Here is a 21,898-nt window from a genome sequence, read left to right as displayed (position 1 = left end):
GGGTGCAGAGAGACGGCAGCGTGGCGTCCATCTCGGTGCCACGGCGGCGTTGGGTGCCGAGGCGTTGTGCTTCGCTCTGGTGGCACTAACTGAGGTGCTTGTGCTCCACGCCGCGGCGGCCTCGACGGCAGTCCGGCGGGCGGGTGGCGGCGGCGGCTTCGAGGACGCTAGATAGAGAGGCAGAGGGGCAGAGGCGGACGACCTCAGTAGCCTGGCACAGCGCTCCGGGCGAGCACGGTGTCCCTGGTGGTGCTTGGCTTCGGCACAGAGCGACGTTCGGCTTCGAATGGCATCCGTGACTTCCCGTGTCCATAGTCCAGAGAGCAGAGGAGGGGAAGGAGCAGAGCGGCAGCATCGCGGTGCAGGGCCGCGGCGGTGCTCCTGGGCTCTGGCTCAAGTTGAGCAGGGAATCGGGCCAAGTACAGCGTTCGACATCGACGTCGTCGTCTTCGGTCTTCTCGTCCACGCGCGGAATAGAGGGGAAAAGAGGAGCAGAACAGAGAGCGCCGAACAGAGAGAGAGAGAGAGAGAGAGAGAGCGGATCAGAGCAGAGCGACGGCGGGGGCTTCGTCTCAGCGGCGATTGGCGCTGGCGGCGTGGCATCGGTGCGAGCCGGCGGGATGCTCGTCCGTGCGGCCGTTGCGGCAAGTCAAGGCGCGGGCGGCTTCGGCAATGCTCAGCTCCAGCGTGGTGGCTGGCGGCGAGGTCAGGAAGCAGCTCCGACGGCATGGCTTCGGCGAGCGTGGCGCGGAGTGCTCGGCGGCTTCGAGCTCCGGCACGGAGATGGCCGAGGTAGCAGCACGAGGAGGCTCAGCGCTCCTGCGAGCCGTGGTAGCGGCGACGCTCCAGTGCCCGAGCAGTAATGCTGCGACGGTGGTGTCATCCTGCGTGCACACGAGCTCCCGTGCCGGCTTGGCTCCGCGGCAGCCATGGCGGGCTGCCCTATGGCCTGTGCGCCGGGAGTAGAGCGGCAGCGTCGCGGCGCAGGGCGGCGGCGGTGCTCCTGGGCTCCGGCTCGAGTTGAGCAGGGAATCGGGCCAAGTACAGCGTTCGACGACGACGTCATCGTCTTCGGTCTTCTCGTCCACGCGCGGAATAGAGGGGAAAAGAGGAGCAGAGCAGAGAGCGCCGAACAGAGAGAGAGTGGAGCAGAGCGACGGCGGGGGCTTCATCTCGGCGCCGATTGGCGCTGGCGGCGTGGCACCGGTGCGAGCCGGCGGGATGCTCGTCCGTGCGGCCGTTGCGGCAAGTCAAGGCGCGGGCAGCTCCGGCAATGCTCAGCTCCAGCGCGGTGGCTGGTGGCGAGGTCAGGAAGTAGCTCCGACGGCGTGGCTTCGGCAAGCGTGGCGTGGAGTGCTCGGTGGCTTTGAGCTCCGGCACGGAGATGGCCGAGGTAGCAGCGCGAGGAGGCTCAGCGCTCCTGCGAGCCGTGGTAGCGGCAACGCTCCAGCGCCCGAGCAGTAATGCTGCGACGGTGGTGTCATCCTGCGTGCACATGAGCTCCGTGTCGGCTTGGCTCCGCAGTAGCCATGGCGGGCTGCCCTGTGGCCTTGTGCGCCGGGAGCTGCCGCTGCGTCGCCTCTGCCACACTGCTGGCTGGCTGGAGGGTCCGCGCCGGCTCCGCCACGCCGCGGGCTGGCTGGAGCGTCGGCGTCCCCGCGCGCTACCGCGCCACGGCCTGGCTCCACCGGGTGAGGTCGCCCCACCAGAGGGCACGCGCAGCTGGCGCTGGGCGCCGCCGGCCGCAACATCCTCTCCTTCTTCCATCAATTTAGGGTTTGGTGTTTTTTTTTGGAAGAAGGTCACGGACTGACGCGAGACAGGAGCGCTCGGCGGCTCAGGAAGTCCATGGTGAAATTGCATGCGTAACAGAGGGTACGTTTGGTCACGCTAAGAAAAAACTGGCATGATCAAAATAACCAACTAACACATGAATGGATGAAATGGACGGTAGTGTCATATAGGGGAGAAAATTTTAACTTAGTACCAGATAAGAAAGTTTAAATTTTTAAATACTAAATACGAAAGACTGATTTGTTTCAGTGCCAAATACATAATTTTCTCAATATTTTACCATGACTAACTTGGTCACCAGCCATTTCATCTTTTCACCAGAAAAAATGTACAGGTTAATGTTCCAATAAAATGCATCATTTAGTTTTCCTTATTCTTTTCTCCTGATTTCGAACAGAAATGCTATACAACACACATGTATTTTAGCGCAAAAAAAAACACATGGATTTTTTTTATCTCTCTCCCCCTCTCTCTTTATCACTGGTGACCACCGGCGCTGGCGACGGCGACCGGCGAGCTCGCGGCGGCGGATATGTGATTTGTCATTCCATAGAAAAAAAAAATTGTGATCTGATTTGTGGAGGCTGGAGGCTGGAGGTAGAAGAGGAGTGGAGGCTGTTGGATCTTAATCCTATGGTGTAAAAAAAATCATGTGTTGAAACTGCATAAAACACGTGGTTGTGTAGTAGACAGACTCGATTTCGAAACTGTCGAGGGCTGTGTGTGTCATGTTTCTATAGTGTTATCCTAAACGCTAAACGGTAAATAGTTGGTCACCTACTGTTTAGCCCATTATTCGGGCAAAACGGATGTTTAAACGGTCAAAACAACTGATTAAACAGAAACTGGTGTACCACCGTGTAGCGTTTAAACAGTTGTGTAAATGGGACTAAACGGTCGTTTAGGCAAACAGTGGTTTCTAAACACTAGCTGTCATTTGGCAAAACTGAAATGCTGAACTGATCAGAAGTCATGTCATCCAACTGAGAATTCAGGCTTGTGACTACAGAGTTCCCTTTTGGCAACTGAAGTGCTTAGGTGTTCGTAAATTATGTGATCCAACTCTGTGAATTTGGGCCTGCAATCACATAGTTCCCACTTGTCAACCGAAATGCTCTAGTGTTGAGAAAGCTATGCGATCTAGCTCTCAGGATTTGGGCCTGAACCTCCTGCTCTGGATGAATGCTGGAGTGGTGAAACTAGCATTCGACTCTGAAGGACAGGAGGAATTACAGAATCTTCCGAAGCTCTGAAAGTTACCATAAAAATAAATACTGTGAAAAAATATCTCTAGAAGCTTTAAACATTATAAAATATGATTTTTTCAAGTGCAGACGTTTGAGATGCCAGCGACTGTTCGTCTCTCGTATCCCCTCGGAGGCGATCAGAGAATCCCACCACGAAATCGATTCCCAGAAACTAGAAACCCACAGAAATCCCACGCTGAAGCCATCCGAACCCAGCCTAATCCTACAAAAAACCAAAATCGAACCCTGTTTTGTACTAGGATCGATGGAATCAATAGGATTTCTGAGAACCTCGTACACCGCCTACAATCTTGAAAGACAGCTTAGCCATCCTGAAGAGCAAGTCTAATCCTGTCTTAGCTGAGATCTACAAGAAGCCACCAGACCCAGATCCCACCGTATCTATTACCTCCTGTAATGCCATAGTTAAAAGAAATCATGAAGAGCAGGAGGAAATTCCGGCCACGATGCTGCATGAGAAGATGGAGTTACAGGTATTTACATATAGTAATTTGGAGAACGAAGAAGCCAGTTACAGGATTCAGGAGAGATCCTTAAAAGGAGCAGAGTGTGGTGAGCATCCTCACCAAATTGTAGCCCAGCAAACAAACCACCTCCACACCTTGCACTCAAGGTGTTCGACGTTTGGTCCAATGACGACAAATGGCAACCAAGGATCTGTCGCCCCTGCTGCGAAGAAGACCTCCATCCTGGGAGATGTTCAGGGAAGCCACGCTGACGGCTACCAGAGGCGAGCTGGGAAGGAAGTGGCAGAGTCAAGCAAACATGAAGAAAACAACGCTCTGGTCATTGACATGACCAGGGCACATGAGGCCTTGCGCCCCCGCTTCCTGGCGGTTGGCCTGTTCCTCTCGGTGCTGCTGGTAAACTCAAGGCAGCTGATCGATCACATGAAGAGAGTATGGAAAATAAGGGGAGACATGGAAGCGAGTTCGATCGAGTCGGAGGCGGGCAAAAAATTTATCCTCGACTTCACCGAGGAAGGCGATTGGAGGCATGCCGTTCTAGGAGGCCCGTAGCAGTACAAGGGGGATGCTCTCCTTGTGGAGGGGATAGCAGCCGGTGCCGATCCATCATCAGCTCTCTTCACCCATGTGCCGCTGTGGGTGCAGTTCAGGAAGATACCGTTCTACCTTCTTACAAAGAAGCTTGCAGCTCAACCACCTGTCCAGTCCGTGTTACACAAGGCGGTGGCAGAAGAGACCCTTGGGGTTGCGCGTGAGTGGGATGAGCGGTTTGCTGATTCGACGAGCTCGAGAACCAAAAGGAAATTCAAGTCTAAACACTGTAGGGCCGTCCGACAATGTGCATGTGCCAGTGGGCGTCGCTAATATGCAGGCTGGAGTTTTAGGCTCTGTTTCAGAGGAAGTCAGGAAAGTTCGTGCTGAGTTTCCTGCAATGTCTGAGGGTGAAACTGCTTGATTTGTCGCTGTTTGTCCTGGTAATAATCTGGAGCTGGAGCTTCGTGATATTGTGCAGCAAAATGCTGCGATCCTGAAAACTAATTTGGGTATCCTTGGTAAGCGCCGTGATGTGGAGATTAACGTGTTGAATCAAGACCATAGTGCAAATTCTTTTGTCGATGAAGGTGTTAGTAAACGCAGTAAGAAGGATGATGGTGATCAGCTGTCTATCAACCTGACGGGTCCTCATGGCGAGGCCCGTCAGGAGCAATGAATCTCTTCAGCTGGAACTGCCGGGGGTTGGGACTCCCCCGGACAGTTCAAGAGCTTGTGGCTCTGGTGAGAGCAAAAAGTCCAATGTTGGTTTTCCTTTCCGAGACTCGTATGAAAGGTAGTCGTGTTGTAAATTTGAGATGGAGGTTGGGTTTGAAACATTGCATTACTGTGGATAGTGTGGGTACAGGAGGTGGCTTAGCTCTCTTCTGGCATGAGTCTGTGGATGTCTCTCTGATCGAAAAACACCAGAGATATATAGATGTTCATGTCAAGGAAAACCCTTCGGCGGTCAGGATGCGCATCACGTTTGTATATGGTGAACCGCGTACTGATCAGCGACATGTTATGTGGGAGCTAATGCGGCGTTTACATGGCAGATCACCGGAGCCATGGCTGGCTATTGGTGACTTTAATGAGGCAACGTGGGGCTATGAACACTTCTCGGCGTGTCCTAGGCCGGAGCGACAGATGGTGACCTTCCGTGACGTTCTGGCTGATTGTGGGCTCACGGACTTGGGGTTCTCTGGCCTCCCCTACACTTACGGGGTTCTCTGGCCTCCCCTACACTTACGACAACGGGCGTGATGGTGATGACAATGTAAAGGTCAGATTGGACAGAGCAGTTGCGTGTTCTGAGTGGAGGGATCTATTTGCCAATACAATGCTTTATCATCTAGTTTCTTCTCGGTCGGACCATTGTCCTCTTTTTCTGGAAATTCGAAAGGAAAGCTGGGAACGCCACAAACCAAGGATCTTCCGGTATGAAATTATGTGGGAACGTCTCGAGTCCCTTGCCGCAGAAATCAAGACAGCTTGGTGCACTGATCCGAGTAGAGAAGGCTTGGGGGGGCGTGGTAGCTGCGTTGAAACACGTTCAAGTCGCTTTGCGCTCATGGAGCAGGAACACTTTTGGTAGTGTTACTACAGAATTGGAGGAGCTGCGGGTGAAGTTGGAAGAGTCAAAATCTGATCCACTGTGCAGCTTGTCCGATATGCGTTCGGAAGGTCCCGGGTTCGAGTCGCGGTCTGGCCGGTCTCCTCGCATTGCACAGGCGAGGGTAAGGCTTGCCACTGACACCCTTCCTCAGTCCCCGCACAGAGTGGGAGCTCTGGGTACGCCCTTTTTGTGCAGCTTGTCCGATATGCGTCGGATTACTGATCGTATGGATGAACTATTGTATAGAGAGGAGATGATGTGGTTACAACATTCCCGGATTGCCTGGTTGAAAGAAGGTGACCAAAATACAAGCTATTTCCATAGACAGGCTATCTGGCGTGCACGCAAAAATAAAATAAAAAAGCTAAAGGACTCAAATGGAGATTGGTGTGACAATCCAAAGCAAATGCAGAAGATGGCGACTTAATTTTTCACTGATTTATATACGGCTGATTTGAGTGTGGAACCGGACGATCTCATACACCTTATTGAGCCGAAGATTTCTGCAGATATGAATGAGGATTTATGCCGAGCCTTCTCGCCAGAGGAGATATCAGATGCTTTGTTTCAGATGGGGCCGCTCAAAGCCCCCGGGCCTGACGGTTTTCCAGCTCGGTTCTTCCAGAGGCATTGGGAGGTGGTTAAAGATGATGTGGTTGCAGCAGTACAGGGCTTCTTTCGGGATGGTTATTTGCCCCCTGGAGTCAATGACACAGCTATTGTGCTTATTCCTAAAGGGTCAGACTCAGTGGAACTCAAAGACTTCAGGCCGATTAGTTTGTGCAACGTGATATATAAGGTGATCTCTAAGTGCTTGGTGAATCGGCTTAGACCCATATTGGACAGTATCATATCACTGGAGCAGAGTGCGTTTGTTCCAGGGAGGCTTATCACGGATAATGCTTTGATCGCTTTTGAATGCATTCATGCTATTCAGAGAGGCAGTGGCAAGAATTTTTGTGCGTATAAGCTGGATTTATCGAAGGCGTATGATCGGGTTGATTGGGGATTTTTAAAAAGGTTGTTGGAGAAGCTGGGCTTTCAGAGTCAGTGGGTGCAGTGGATCATGACTTGTGTTTTGACCATACGCTACTCAGTACGCTTCAATGGGGTACCTTCGCACTCCTTCTCCCCATCACGTGGTCTACGACAAGGTGATCCGCTTTCACCATATTTGTTCTTGTTAGTTGCTGACGGTCTGTCTACCTTGTTGAAGCATAATGAAGGGCTCGGTGATATTGATGGTTTGAAAGTTTGTCGGAGGGCACCGAGTGTGTCTCATCTTTTATTTGCGGACGATAGCTTATTATTCTTCAAAGCAACTGTGGAGCAGGCCCATGTTGTCAAATTGGTGATTTCCACTTTTGAGAAGTGCTCTGGACAATTGCTAAGTCCTCACAAATGCTCACTGCTGGTAAATGAAAATCTGGATCAGGATGTCTCTGACCAAGTACGTTCAGTTCTAGGAGTGGAGAGAGTTGATTTTGAGGCCAAGTATTTGGGCCTGCCAACTCCAAATGGTCGGGTTCAAAGAGGGCTGTTTCAACCTCTTGAGGAGCGGTTCCATAAGAGAATGGTTGCATGGAAGGAAAGATATTTATCTGCAGCAGGAAAGGAGGTGTTGATCAAATCGGTTGCTCAGGCTTTGCCAGTTTATATTATGAGTGTTTTTAAGCTTCCTCTGACCCTATGTGATGAGCTCATGAAGCAGATTCGTGCTTTCTGGTGGGGTGTTGAGAAGGGCCGAAGGAAGCTGCAATGGATTCCATGGGAGAAGTTGGTGCTGCCGAAGGGTTTTGGTGGTATGGGTTTCAAGGACCTTCGGCTGATGAATCAAGCGTTGCTTGCTCGACAGGCTTGGAGACTTGTGTCTTTTCATGATAGTCTCTGTGCAAGGGTGCTGAAAGCTAAATACTACCCTAACAGTAAACTGTTGGATCGGGCTCTGGCCGGTGATGCATCACAGACGTGGCGAGCTATTGAATATGGGTTGGAGCTGCTGAAGCAGGGCGTTATTCACCGGATTGGCGATGGAAAATCCACTCAGATTTGGCGGGATAACTGGCTGCCAAGAGGGTATGGCCTGAAGCCGATTGGTCCTAGGCGTTCTTGTCGGCTCCGATGGGTTCACCATCTCATCGATGACAGTGGATCTTGGGATGAAACAGCCATTCGAAGGTATTTTTTTCCTTGTGATGTTGCTGAGATTTTTAAAATTAAGTTGCCTGAGCAGGAGACTGCGGATTTTGTGGCCTCGCATTACGAGAAAACGGGCATTTTTTCTGTTCGGAGTGCATACAGGCTAGCTGTCCGGAATTTCTATGGAGCTGGTAACGTTGGAAGCAGTTCCAATTCTGATCAAGGCCGGGCTGGGTGGAAGAAATTGTGGCAGGTTCATGCGCCATCCAATGTTAGTGTTTTCGCTATGAAGGCCGCTAACAATGGACTGCCTACTCGTGTTAATAAGAAATATCGCCATCTTGAGCAACAGGATGTTTGTCAGCTATGTGGGCAACATGCTGAAGATGTTTACCATGCTTTGGCTCTGCGACAGGCTATGAGGGAGCACGGAGTGTTACCGTCAGAGCAGGATTTAGCCCAGACTGGTTGATGATGCTGATACACAATAATTCTTTGGAGGTATTGACAAATCTCTTCATGCTCTTTTGGCATACTTGGAGTATACGAAATAAGGTGATCCACGAGGATATCTGTCCTTTTATAGCCAGCTCGGTCACCTTCCTAACCAGGTATATGACTTCCCTGACTAATATCCGACAACAAGGTGAATGTATGGATTCAAAAGGGAAGCGTTGTGCGGAGTTTGTTGCCGGTAATGTTCAGAGACAACCAGCAATTCAGAGGACAAAGTATTGGGTGCCACCACCGCAGGGTACCTTCAAGATTAATGTTGATGCTGCTTTTAATCAGTTATCTGGAGATGCTGCAGTGGGAGTCGTGATCTGAGATTGGAAGGGCTCTTTGAAACTAACTGCCTAGCGCATTTTATCTCATTGCAGAGATGCAGAGGAGGCTGAAGCTGTAGCATGCCTAGAGGGTGTTCACATGGCGAAGAGATGGCCAGAAATTTCGATGATTCTGGAATCTGATTGCCAAACGGTGGTCGCTAATTTTCATGCCTAGAGGGTGATCGATCTGCTCTGTGGCAAGTTTTCGCGAAGTTGCACGACGCTGGCAGTCAGTTGTGTCAGCTGGAGGTCATCAAGATTAGTAGGGATCAGAGTAATATGGCGCATGAGTTGGCGCGTTTTGCGTTTAGGTCTAGGAAGAGTCTGTGTTTTTTTGCTTGTTTTCCAGAGTGGGTTGTGTCCCTCTCTTGTGAGGATATTACTTAATTTTAAATAAAGTTATCTCTTTCGAAAAAAAAACATATAGAATATTATTAGATTCTCTATAGTACATTTTATGGTGAGGACACAATGGGCCAAGAAGGCTTCGAAGGCTTCGTGTCGTTCGTGGGCTGGCAAGATGCTGTTTCGGAAAGGGATGCAGGAGAAGCCCATGTTGTGCACCGCCTAGCGGTGATGGTCTGCGATCTTGGGCCGGGCCGCAACGACTTGGGCTGGGCTATGACACACTCCAAATTACGTTACGTGCTGCGTGTCTTGTTCGGAAAAAATGCAACCAAATCCCCTGTAGCAGATCCATTTGCGTTTGCAGGAAAAAAATTGCAACATTTGCTAAGACAGTCCCAACATTCTCAAACATTATTTTGTGTTTAATTAAATCTACTATCTACATAAAGGATCCTACGTGGACACACACACATATATCCTTTCACGGTTTCACCTGGAGATGGGAGAACATACGATCGAGTACGAGAGAGAGAGAGTCCAACGTTCTCAAAGGCATCCCGACAGATAGACACGTCTATCTGTTGTACTTGTTATTATATATATCTCCTGTATATGCAGGCTCCGACATTAGCTGCTGCTGTTGGCGATCATCGCACGTACGACTCGTGCGTCGGCCGGGGTTCGATCGGTTCTATACAAGAGGATTGATCGGACGGCGACGCCGGCGACGATGACGATGGAGCTGGAGTCGCAGGTGGTGGTGGTGGAGACGACGACGACGAGGACCGCCTCCGCCGCGCACGTGAGGACCACGGTGGCGCTCCGGCTGCTGGCGTTCGCGGCGTCGCTCGCCGCCGCCGTGGTCATAGCCACCAACAGGCAGGACCGCTGGGGCATCACCGTCACCTTCAAGATGTTCGCCGTCTGGGAGTACGTATATAGATTATTAGTTCATCGCTTTATATATATATATATATCGTTGGGATCTGCTACCTTCTTGCCATCGATGCATGGCAATTGTGGTAGGCAGACACTGACCGACCGGCGATTATCCATCGCGACGAACTACTGAAAACTTGTTCATCGCAGGGCGTTTGTGGCGATCAACTTCGCCTGCGCCGCCTACGCGCTGCTCACGGCGGTCTTCGTGAAGAGGCTCGTCAGCAAGCACTGGCTGCACCACATGGATCAGGTACGCATACGTATACGTATACGTATACGGTTACGTTGTTATTCTTCTGTTCATCCATGGCTGTCATCTAATCGAAGTATCGAACTGTACCCCTACCATCGCCTCCTCCGTCTCGATCGCTAGCTGACGCAGTGTGTGTGCTTGTTGGCTGCGCATGCAGTTCACGGTGAACCTGCAGGCGGCGTCGACGGCCGGCGCCGGGGCGGTGGGGTCGGTGGCCATGTGGGGGAACGAGCCCAGTGGGTGGTACGCCGTCTGCCGCCTCTACCGCCTCTACTGCGACAGGGGCGCCATCTCCCTCGCGCTCGCCTTCGTCGCCTTCGTCGCCCTCGGCGTCGCCTCCAGCCTCTCCCGCTTCCCCAGGGCACCACCCCCGCCGGCACCCAGATAATTAGCAGATACGTGTATATATACATACATGTTTGGTAGCCTAAGTAGTTCGTTAGAACTATATAGTGCAAGTGTGTACATATATTCGTCTCCAGACAGCATTGACATGTGTGTCCTAAAATATGCATGGCTAACACAATCAGAGATTCAAGATGGTAGTAACAAAACGGCCTGATATAACAAAACACTTCACTACAAAGCCACGCATCAGGCGCTCCATCGTAGCTAGTAAGACCACATGCATGGTAAATCAGTACTGTATGTAAGCTACATATTTCTGTTCTGATGATGGCAACAGCAAAAGGGACTGTATGTAAGCTACATATTTCTGTTCTGATGATGGCAACAACAGAGGGGGGGGGGGGGGGGGGGGGGGGGGGGTCGTCTCTTACAAGCAATACCGTGCAATCTCTGGAGTTAACTGCCCAATGGCCACGATTGCTTCAGCGCAAAACTTGGTTCGACACTGCGTATCGATTCCGCAATAGCATCCGTACCACCTCCATTGCTATTGCACGTAACGCAGGCACACGGCAAACTCGGTCTTCACAGGCCATATGGCTGCCTCATCCGCCGTAACCGGCGTTCAACACTTCGGTCGACTTGACGAACCGCCCTTTCACCCGCTTCCTCGTGTCCGCCCTCAGCTTCCTCGACTCGTACCGGATGTGCTTCTCATACCTACACACAGGAATGATGGACAAACATGTGATGAGTAAACTGTAACAGTCTGTTCTTAATACTGCGGAAGATCAAAGTTGCTGTCAGCAGCAGGAGGCAGGTAAGGGTCAAGATCAGTTTATCTATCCGTGCCTGCGGTTCTTCTTCTTTTCCCTGTACCGCTGCATCGCGCTGTCCCTGTTCTGCGCGAGCGTCTCGCTGTCGATCCTCACGGCAGGCCTCTCAGCTGCAGGGGCGGAGACCATTTGATCCCCGAAGGAGATCTCCCTGTTGAGTGCTGGTCCTGAAGTGGGTACATGGTTCCCGGAGGTTGTTGGTCCATCCATCGTGGAGGCACATGAGCTCACCTTCCGTTTGTTGCTCCCGGTGCTCACCTGATGAGGAGCAAAAATTCAGCTAATATCAGAAGCCAGCCATGCTGAAAATTCTACTGGACAGTGTCCCAGACAGAGAAATTATCTTTGAAAGGACTCAGATAGAGACTTGGTACTCCTGTAAGATGATGCAAAACCAAAAACACGTGGTGGGGCGTTGTGTGGTGATTTTTAGGTGACAAAATCGGCCTTTAATGTTTCATAAACAGACAAGATGCCTCCATGACTTGGTGGACCAGAGGATATGTATGGTGGTCCATAACAATCCTGGTGAACGAAAACAGCTCGACGGGTTCATACCATATGGGACCATATTGAGTCCACTTCTATATGAATAACCCTTTAGAAGATAAGATCTATATCCAATTATAAGCATGACTGCTTGAACGCATTCAACAGTAAGTATCAGCAAAAGCTGGGTTATGCTGTCGATTGGAGCAGCAAGTGGTGCATCAAGCTATCAAACATGTGGAGCATCTATATGTTCTGTAAACATACATGTGCTTTTAGAAGTGTTGCTAACTATTCAGGAAGCTGATTTTCAGTATTTTGTTGATCTTGAAGCTTTGATCAATTAGTTTTTTACCCAAGCAAAAATTTATCTTCAAAATACTGCCTAGATTCCTTAGCTCAAGCCAGAGGACTTCATCATAGAAGCTAGCTAGCTAAGTATTTCTTGATGGGCCAAAGTTGTAGTACAAGCTAGAGGATGATGCTCATCTATACGAATGGCATCTTTAATCAGAGAAGTATTTGGTCCCTTTGACTTTGCTCCTCTGCATTTAGTGCTATAGTGATATGAAGAAAATATTTTTTTTCCGAAAAGCGAAGAAAACAAGAAACTACGATACCTGTGAGATAAGTAATGCCTTCAGATACATATGGCCATTAATCTTATTTTCTATCACATCACATGGGCTACAGGTTAACAACACATAGCTGACGCTGTTACTACAGTGAACTTGCCGATAGACACAGTTGCACACCAAGCAAGCATCCTTTAGGGTACGGAAAAGGGGGAGATAAGACTTACGTTTTTCGATGACAACTGACAGATATTAGAGGACATGATATCTTCGGCAGTTGAGCAGTATCTTGAGTCATAAATATCTTCCAGATCTTTCGTTGTCCCCGAAGAAATTTCCTTAAGCATGTCACTATAACTCTTAATCATAAAGCCTCCGTGGTTAGAACCATATCCAACTTCAAGAGCAGACTTCTCATCGTGATCCCTTGACCTTCCCAGATTGAAGTCCCATATCTGCCACACAAATAACAAGCAAGCAATGAACTTATTGCTTTTGCGGCTAATTTGTAGAGCTGATTTATTGTGAGAGAAAAACATTATTTCATGCCTGAAAAAGTAGGGCTGATTCTGGCTTTTAAGCTCAAGCGAGCATAGCCATGCATCCTTGCTAAAGGAAACACATTTCTTCACCGGGTCAATTTGTGCATTCAATGACTCTAAAACAACAGGTCCGTGAACCTTTATCGCAACTACAAGCTCTCTGTGAAAAAACTGGACCATAAATGCGGAGAGCTGGAAGATCAATTTTATCTCAAGTTATTTACTGAAAGCTACTGTGAGCATGATCATTCTGTTCTCCTGGCTGAAAAAAACCTAGGAAAGGAGACAGAGCCATGAGAAGTTCACAACCACGGATTTGATCTGAAAAAGCACAGGCTTGTAAAAATTGATGGCCTTGGAACCGGCACCTATAAATCAATATGGAGCAAACCAATCATTTTGATCTACCCACTCACCCACCCGAGATCTTGATACAAATTTCTTGGTCTTATAGATATACAGTATGGCTAGGAAGTGCAGCCAATTTGTTTTTTACTGTTAGCTTTGTTAAACGAAGGGAATAATATATCACCACCATGTAATGTCAAATCATGTGCAAGGCCACCGAACTGAATAAAGAGAAAGATTTAGCAGGACAGTCAGAATTCAAATTGACTGGAAATAGATTGATTTTTATACAAGAAGTACTGATAAAAATGTTGGTTTTTTTTCTCTTTTTAATTTTAATAACACAACGTTTGTTTATCTTGAAATTTACCTGGGTGGGCAGCACTGAGGGCGCAGCGCAATCCCAGAGCAGTTGTTCGTCGTCATCACCCACCCTGTCGGCGCCGCCTATGAGGTCAGCGCAGTTGGCCGACGCCATCATGAGCAGGGACGTGTACGGCAGAGGCACCTCCTGGACGGCGGGGGGCGGAGGCTGAGTCGGCAGCGCCGAGGGGGGCGCCATCTTGACCGGCGGCAAGCGTCCGCCGGATGCCGCGGAGGTGCGGCGAGGCGTGCGCGGGCTCAGATCCGAGTGCGGGTGCGCGTGGGCCGTGTCCGCCTCGCGGCGCGCCATCTCGGCGAGCTGATCGGACAGCGCCTGCCCCCTGAGCGGGCGCGCGCCGACGGCGTCGGGGGCGGGCACCCGTGGCAGGTCGCACGGCACGTAGAGGTCGCGCAGGTCCGGGTCCACCATCCCGAGCACCGAGTAGTCGAGCACCGAGAGGAAGGGGTCGTCGTCGATGTCGCCGCCGTCCTTGTCCTCCGCGCGGCCGTGACCGTCGTCGCCCACGGCCGCGCGGCGGAGGTCGAGCCCCCATGACGCGGCGAGCTCGGCCGCCGAGGGGCAGCCCGAGAAGCCCTCGACCGGCACGCGCGCCGCCGCCGCGGCGGTGTCGCAGCCGGCGTCACAGCAGTCGGCGCAGAGGAACGCCGGGTCGGCGCCCGGGACGGGGGAGACGCGCGCGGCAGCCGGGCGCGCGGCGCACCCGGCGCAGAGCGGCGCCCGCACGTGCTTCCGCGACAGCGCGTTGGCGGCGTGCACGTGGCGGTCGCACGCGACGCAGAGCCGCGCGGCGTCCGCGCGGCAGTGCAGCGCCGCCGCCGCCTCCCCGCAGTAGTCGCACGGCCACTGCTGCCCGCCCGCTCCTCCGCCTCCCCCGTCGCTGCCGCTCTTCATCTCCCACGCCGCCACCAACCTACTCGATGAACACACAGAGAGAGAAAGAGGGAGAGAGCACAAAGGCCGTGCGCAACGTGGACCACGAGGCGCACGAAATCGAATCGCTGGGGCCGGAGCAGCCGACGCCGACGAATAAAAATGGCGAGAGGCGAAGAAGGTTGCTTGCTCGAGACTTCGCACTATGCAGCAGCCAGCGGAGACGGAGGTGGGGCCGATCCCGCTGCCCACATGTCAGCCGGACCGGAGGTGAGGTGGCGGGCCGGCCCCGGGCGGCAGCGGCGGTGGGGGCTGTCGGAAAATATCTCCGCCCCGGCTCGTCGCTGAGCTGGCGCGGCGGGACCGCGGGAGTGAGGAGTGGGGAGTGGGCCATGGCCGTTTCGTACTGCAGGGCTTCGTGGTGGGGGGCCACTAGGCTATGGGCGATTGGGCCGGGCGGTGGATGTACGAATGGATCGGTGGTGACCCGAGCTGCCGAGTAGGGTGTAGAAGGCGACCATGGTTAACTAACCTCCTCGGTCCTGAGAACCGAGCGTAGCTCGGGTGGTAAGGCCGGTGGCTGGGACCTTGCCGGCCAGGAATCGAGTGGCTGTGATTTTTTTTGATGTCTGGTCGGGTTCGTCCTCGAATAACTCTGTTGTCTCTTCATAAAAGAAATGCAACGCACCTGATGATCAGGACGTGATCTTAGAATCTAGGTGTAGAGACGCGATCTTAGAATTTAGGTGTAGTTGTAGAATCTGTTTGTATTCTTATGATATGTGTAACGTTAGTGTGTGTCTATTCACGAACAGATGCTACAGTTGTATCTAGATGAGAGACAGAAAAAAAAAAAACCCTCCTCGGTCCTCTCAGCTAGGAGTACTGAGCTGACAAGAGACACTACTGTACATACTGTACAGGTTGTATCAGGCATTGAGCGCTGCAATTTGACACAAGATAAGGCATTGCTCATTTGTCACGACCCAAGTGAAGTGATTTCACTGGTTTGTAATAAAAGAAAAGGTGAAGCGATTTCCATCCCACGCATATGCTTGACACAAACAACACCAACTCTAGGAATAGGAGTAGCATAACCCAACACGGATCGATCGGCCATCGGATGCAAGAGAGACATGGAGCACCACGTATCAATATTTTTTTTTTTAAAAACAGTGCAAAAGAGTTTTGTCCCATAAAACTCTCTCTACTTCCAAAAAAAAAATTTATCATCTCACTGTTCATCGATACAGTACCACATAAGCCTAATTAATTCAGCGTTAGCGCATGTTTACTATATCACCACATTATTAATTCATGGGCTAATTAGTCTTCATCTGTGCAATTTATTTTATAATTAATCTATATTTATTACTTTAAATTAATGTCACTACAGCAGACGCGTGCTTTGTCGAGTGCAATTGAACTCGGCAAAGAAGGCTTTGCACTCGACAAAGTCTTTGCCGAGTGCTGCACTCAGCAAGAAGCTATTGGCATATCCCTTCACGGCAAAGGCGGCTTTACCGAGTGCTCGAAAAGCACTCGGCGAAGATTTAGACTCGGCAAAATGAAAATACGAAAAAAAACCCAAAAATAATAGTAATTTTTTTTTCAAAAAAAAAATCGAAGGAGGCCGCCACCAGCCAGCGCCCGCCTGTCTTCATCGAAGTCGATGCATTTTTTGCGCTAAATTCACGGCTAACACGGCCGGCGGAATTCGAACTCATGACCTCTCCCTCACGTGTCTGCTGCTCTACCACTGCACTACACTGTCACTTGTGTCTAGATTCCGTTATCTATCCTCATATATTATACTAAATCGAGAGTAAATTGCTTGTTTGAGGTCCTAAACGAATTCAAATCAAAAAGTGGTCAACTATAAAGTTTCATAACTTTTTGAGATCTACAATTTTCATTTAGGAAGTTTTTCCATCCGAGGTCATTTGAAAAATTCGAATTTCAAATTTGAGAGATTCAAACGTAGTTTTGCATGATAAGATGATTTCAAATCAAAAAATTGTCAACTACATAGTTTCATAACTTTTGGAGATCTACAATTTTCATTTAGGAAGTTTTTCCATCCGAGGTCTTTTGAAAAATTCAAATTTTAAAATTTTCAAATTCAAACATCGTTTTTGTATGACAAGATGATTTCAAATCAAAATGTTGCCAACTACAAAATTTCATAACTTCTCAAGATCTACAAAGTTTATTTTGATAATTTATTCATCCGACATAGTGGTAGTAACATTGTTCACAAATCTTATATATCTCTCTTATACTTTCATGAAACTAATATGAGAGATATGGTAGATGTAGATTTTATGAACAACGTTATTGTCGCTTTGTCAAATGAAGAAATGACCAAACTAAACTTTGTAGATCTTGAGAAGTTATACAACTTTGTAGTTGAAAAGTTTTTCATTTGAATTCATTTAGGGCCTAAAAAATTGCTTTGAAAAACTAATTTGTCGAGGGCCAAACAAATGCATACGGCAAAATGCCTCTTTGTCGAGTGCCAAAATAAAGGCACTCGACAAAATACATATTTGCCGAGTGCCAGAAAAAAGCACTCGGCAAAGACGCATTTTGCCGTGTGCCGAAAAATAGCACTCGGCAAAATATATATTTGCCGAGTGTCAGAAAAAGGCACTCAGCAAAGACGCATTTTGCCGTGTGCCGAAAAATAGCACTCGACAAAATACATATTTGCCGAGTGCCAAAAAAAAGGCACTCAGCAAAGACGCATTTTGTTGTGTGCCGAAAAATAGCACTCGGCAAAATACATATTTGCCGAGTGCCAGAAAAAGGCACTCGGCAAAGACGTATTTTGTCGAGTGTTTTTTTGCCGAGTGTATTTTATTTGGCACTCGACAAAGACCGTCTTTACTGAGTGTCCGATAAAATGCACTCAGCAAAGCCTCTGGCACCTGGCAAAGTGCTAATTTCCGGTAGTGTGTCAAACATCCGATGTGACAGCTACTAAAGTTTAGGAGGGGTTATCCAAACACCCCCGTAGACCTAATTGAGACATTGACACGTTCTTGTCAACTTTAATTAATCTATTTTCCATCCGTGCCTCACCTTTCAACTGTTGATTACTAACTTCACTCAGCAGGCATGTTATGCTGCCTTTCACCTGCTGCAATGAAAAACCACAAAGATATCTCAATCTATGAGCCTTTTGCATTACTGGCACGTTTTGTAAGATTCTAGATTCTCATATGTTTTGGTTCTAGATTTTTTTTCAGAAACATTTCTATGATAAATGAAAAAATTCACTTTGTGAAGCCATTTAGTTAGCTTGTTGAAATTTTGAAACTACAATTAAAGTAAGAAGAAATCAGATTTTTATGTGTTTCTCTAGACTAGTAAAATTGATAAATTGTTCAATGGTGAGAACCAGAACACCACCGTTCAGCTGGATGACTCGTTTGATGACACTAATAGATACTTTATGCGGATGGTTCAAAAATTGGAGGTCAGAGAAGCCTTGAAAAGGATGAAAAGGCGTAAAGTGATGGGCCCTGTGGCATCCCAATCAAGATGTGGAGATGTCTTGGGGATATAGCTATAGTATGGCTAACCAAGATGTTCAACAATATTTTTCGATCAAATAAGATGTCTGAGGAGTGAAGAAGAAGTATATTGGTACCAATCTACAAAAACAAGGGATATATCCAAAGTTGTACTAATTATCTAGGAATTAAGTTGATGAGCCACACTACGAAGCTATGAGAGAGTGCCATCAAGCAGCGTCTACGAGGAACAACACAGATATCAACAAACCAATTTAGTTTCATGCCCGGAAGATCAACCACCGAAGCAATCTTCTTAATAAGATAAGTTATGAAGCGGTTTAGAGAGCAGAAGAAGGATCTCCATATGGTTTTCATTGATTTGGAGAAGGCTTATGATAAGATACCAAGAAATATTATGTGGTGGGCTTTGAACAAATATAAAGTTCCATCAAAGTACATGACCCTTATCAAGGACATGTACAATAATATTGTGACTAGTGTTCAAACAAACGATGGTAACACAGATTACTTCCTGATTAAAATTGGACTTCATCAAGGGTCAACCTTAAACCCGTATCTCTTTGCCTTGATAATGGATGAGGTTATCAAAAACATTCAAGGGGATATCACTTGGTGTATGTTGTTTCGCTGATGATGTAGTGTTAGTGGACGAAAGCCAGACGAGAGTAAATAGGAAACTAGAGTTATGACGGCAGACCCTTGAGTTTAAAGGTTTTAGATTAAGCAGAATTAAAACCGAATACATGATATGCGACTTTGATGGAGCTGCACAGGAGGAGGGAGATGTGAGTTTGAAAGAAAGTAGTGCTTAAGAAGGATACCTTTCGGTACCTGGGATCGATGCTACAGAGGGATAGAGATATTGATACGGACGTTAGCCATAGAATCAAAGCAGGGTGGATCAAGTGGCGACAAGCTTCTGACATTCTCTGTGATAAGAGGGTACCACAAAAGCTAAAAGACAAGGTTTATAGAACGACTATTAAACCGGCTATGTTGTATGGAGCAGAATGTTGGCCTACAAAGATTCGACATGTTCAACAACTGAGTGTTGCAGAAATATGTATGTTACGATAGATTTGTGGTCACACAAGAATGGACCGAGTTTCGGAACGATGATATACGTGATCGTCTAGGGATAGCTGAAGGGTCAAGATGGCGACTAGAGGGGGGGTGAATAGTCTTTTCTAAAACTTAATCGTGTCGGCTAACCGATACAAATACGGAATTAAAACTATCGGTCTAGCCAAGACTATATCCCCACTATATATGTTCACTAGCACCTTACAAAGATAACAATTATGCAACAAAGGTGCCGGGCTAGTTAGAGCTCTCCTAACCAATTCTAGAAGTAAGATCACACAAACCTATGCCACTAGTACTTTAAGCAACAAGAGAGCTCCTACATATGCTAGTAAGCAAAAGCACAAAGCTAACTAAGCTCACTAGCAATGCTCAATAACAAGGCAACCAATACCTAATTAGAGAGCGCAAAAACTTAGCTACACAAACTAAGCAATGTGACTAACAAGGTTACTAAAACCAAATTAGCCACGCAAGAGAGCTACTTCTATGCTACACAAGCAAGAAGGTAATTAGCAAGCTACACAAGCTATCTAATTACAAGAGCAACTACACAAGCTTAATATGTATAAAAGTAATTGCAAGCTTATGTAACGGGGATGCAAACCAACGGGAAGAATAAGGTTGACACGATGATTTTTCTCCTGAGGTTCACGTGTTTCCCAACACGCTAGTCCCCGTTGTGTCGACCGCTCACTTGGTGGTTCGGCGGCTAATTGACATCACCCGCCAAGCCCGCACGTCGGGCGCCGCAAGAACCTACCCCTTGAGTGAGGGTAGCTCAATGACATGCTTTACTAAAGTTGCTCTTCGCGACTCCCGCGGGGCGAGCACAAGTGCCCCTCACAAGCACTTCTCCGGAGCGCCGTACAAGCTTCTTGCGGGCTTCAACGGAGACCACCACCAAGCCGTCTAGGAGGTGACAACCTACAAGAGTAACAAGCACCACCGGCTTGCAACTCGATCACCTAGTGCCACTCGATGCAATCTCACGATGCAATCGCACTAGAATCGCTCACTCATACAATCGAATGATCACTATCATGTATATGTGTGATGGAGGACTCCCAAGCACTCACAAGCATGGACACTAAGTCCCCTTAGGTGCTCAGCACCAGCCATGGCTGAAGGCCACTTCTATTTATAGTCCCAAGGGCTAAACTAGCCATTACTCCTTCACTGGGCAAAAATCGGGCCGATCGGACGCTCTGGTCGTGATGACCGGACGCTGGACCTCAGCGTCCGGTCGCCCACAGACGGCCACGTGTCCCGATTCCAACGGTCACTTGACCTGACCGGACACAGCAGCTTCAACTGACCGGACGCAGAATCCTCAGCGTTCGGTCGTTTCCAGTAAGCTCCCCAAGGCGTATTTCTTCGACCGGACGCGTCCGGTCGCATGTGATCGGACGCAGCCCAGCGTCCGGTCACACGCCAGCTTCTGCGTCACCGTACGTCAGCTTGACCGGACTCACCCTGCCAGCGTCCGGTGCTTTCAGACCTAGCGTCCGGTCAGTTGACCGACGCCAGCGTCTTCACAATCAACTCGTTTTCACTTCTAACTTCTTCACCCTTGCTCTAATGAGCCAACCACAAGAATTTGCATCCGGCGCAATAAAAAATAGGCATTCCATTTTCCCCAAAGCACCGAATCCCGCCGAGCTTGTAAATGTGCCAACACCACCTCCTTTATAAATGTGCCAACACCAACAAGTGTATACCACCATGTGTATGTGTGTTAGCATTTTCACAATCATTTCCCAAAGGATGTTAGCCACTCAACTTGCCACGCCACTCGATCCTAGCGATAATACAAAGTTAGATTACTCGAGTGGCACTAGATGACCGATATGCAAACAAGTTTGCCCCTCTTGATAGTACGGCCATCTATCCTAAACCCGGTCATAAACTTCTCTACACACCTATGACCGATGAAATGAAATGCCCTAGGTTATATCTTTGCCTTACGCATTCCATTCCATCTCCTCCAATGTCGATGCAACACATGCACCAACACGATCAACAATGATATGATCCACTTCATATCATCACGTGATCATATTGGTTCATCAATCTTGACTTTACTTGCTCTTCACCGTTGCCATCGTCCATCGGCGCCAAATCTTGCTCAAGCTTCACCGCCACGCGGTCCATCACTCCAAAGCCTTCGACTTGCCCTTCACGCTTGCAACCGGTCCATCAAGCCAAGTCTTGTCTTGATTTTCTCCACCTTGATCACATGACTCAATGTCATGTCTCATGTGCATGTAAGCTCCTTCATCATCACATGTGTGAGCTTTGCAACATCTCCAAGCCATTTTCACCTTCATGACATATGTTGCTCACACACATGTACCTGTGGACTAATCACCTATGTATCTCACATAAACATAATTAGTCCACCTAAGTTGTCACTCAATTACCAAAATCAAACAAGGACCTTTCAGTAGCACCAGTTGAAGAAAAGCTTGTCCAACATTGGTTGAGGTGGTTTAGCCATGTCCAAAGAAGACCTCCAGAGGCACCAGTGCATTGTGAAGTCCTAAGCCGAACTAATAATATGAGGAGAGGTAGAGGAAAGACCGAAATTGACATGAGGAGAGACAATAAAAAGAGATTTGAAAGCTTGAGATGTACATAGAGATCTATGTTTAAATAGGAGTGCTTGAAAAGTAGCTATTGAAGTGTTT

At 48.7% G+C, this 21,898-nt stretch overlaps 3 protein-coding genes across 3 annotated transcripts; 2 read left to right on the top strand and 1 right to left on the bottom strand.

Annotated features, from left to right (window-relative positions):
• The first annotated feature begins 4,713 nt into the window (after window positions 1-4,713).
• Window positions 4,714-8,289, top strand: LOC136534939 (uncharacterized). Its single transcript, XM_066527293.1, has 5 exons — window positions 4,714-4,856; window positions 5,643-5,854; window positions 6,188-6,477; window positions 6,616-6,774; window positions 6,895-8,289. The coding sequence occupies exons 1-5, from the start codon at window positions 4,714-4,716 to the stop codon at window positions 8,287-8,289; spliced, it is 2,199 nt and encodes a 732-aa protein (XP_066383390.1).
• Window positions 8,290-9,414: 1,125 nt separating this feature from the next.
• On the top strand, window positions 9,415-10,673 carry LOC136534935 (CASP-like protein UU-1). The gene is made up of 2 exons (XM_066527292.1): window positions 9,415-10,187; window positions 10,348-10,673. Exons 1-2 carry the CDS (start codon window positions 10,179-10,181, stop codon window positions 10,576-10,578), a joined length of 240 nt encoding a protein of 79 aa, XP_066383389.1. The 5' UTR covers window positions 9,415-10,178; the 3' UTR covers window positions 10,579-10,673.
• A 145-nt stretch (window positions 10,674-10,818) lies between these two features.
• LOC136534934 (zinc finger protein CONSTANS-LIKE 14-like) lies at window positions 10,819-14,941 on the bottom strand. The gene is made up of 4 exons (XM_066527291.1): window positions 13,699-14,941; window positions 12,666-12,893; window positions 11,391-11,632; window positions 10,819-11,258 (listed from the first exon to the last, which is right to left on the bottom strand). The coding sequence occupies exons 1-4, from the start codon at window positions 14,602-14,604 to the stop codon at window positions 11,144-11,146; spliced, it is 1,491 nt and encodes a 496-aa protein (XP_066383388.1). The 5' UTR covers window positions 14,605-14,941; the 3' UTR covers window positions 10,819-11,143.
• Between the last annotated feature and the right edge of the window lie 6,957 nt (window positions 14,942-21,898).

Source organism: Miscanthus floridulus, unplaced genomic scaffold, assembly GCF_019320115.1.
Source record: "Miscanthus floridulus cultivar M001 unplaced genomic scaffold, ASM1932011v1 os_2412_1_2, whole genome shotgun sequence".
Classification (NCBI taxonomy): domain Eukaryota; kingdom Viridiplantae; phylum Streptophyta; class Magnoliopsida; order Poales; family Poaceae; genus Miscanthus; species Miscanthus floridulus.
This window is presented reverse-complemented; position numbering and strand designations above follow the sequence as displayed.

What these genes read in the sequence shown, in the direction of transcription:
- LOC136534934 (XM_066527291.1), bottom strand. Translation starts at nt 14,604, where the DNA reads ATGAAGAGCGGCAGCGACGGGGGAGGCGGAGGAGCGGGCGGGCAGCAG. An exon ending in GTCAGTTGTCATCGAAAAAC is followed by an intron (nt 11,633 to 12,665) that starts GTAAGTCTTATC and finishes GCTCCTCATCAG; the next exon opens with GTGAGCACCGGGAGCAACAA. An exon ending in GAAAAGAAGAAGAACCGCAG is followed by an intron (nt 11,259 to 11,390) that starts GCACGGATAGAT and finishes TCCTGTGTGTAG; the next exon opens with GTATGAGAAGCACATCCGGT.
- LOC136534939 (XM_066527293.1), top strand. Translation starts at nt 4,714, where the DNA reads ATGGCGAGGCCCGTCAGGAGCAATGAATCTCTTCAGCTGGAACTGCCG. An exon ending in TTCCGAGACTCGTATGAAAG is followed by an intron (nt 4,857 to 5,642) that starts GTAGTCGTGTTG and finishes CTCATGGAGCAG; the next exon opens with GAACACTTTTGGTAGTGTTA. An exon ending in TGTGCAACGTGATATATAAG is followed by an intron (nt 6,478 to 6,615) that starts GTGATCTCTAAG and finishes CATGCTATTCAG; the next exon opens with AGAGGCAGTGGCAAGAATTT.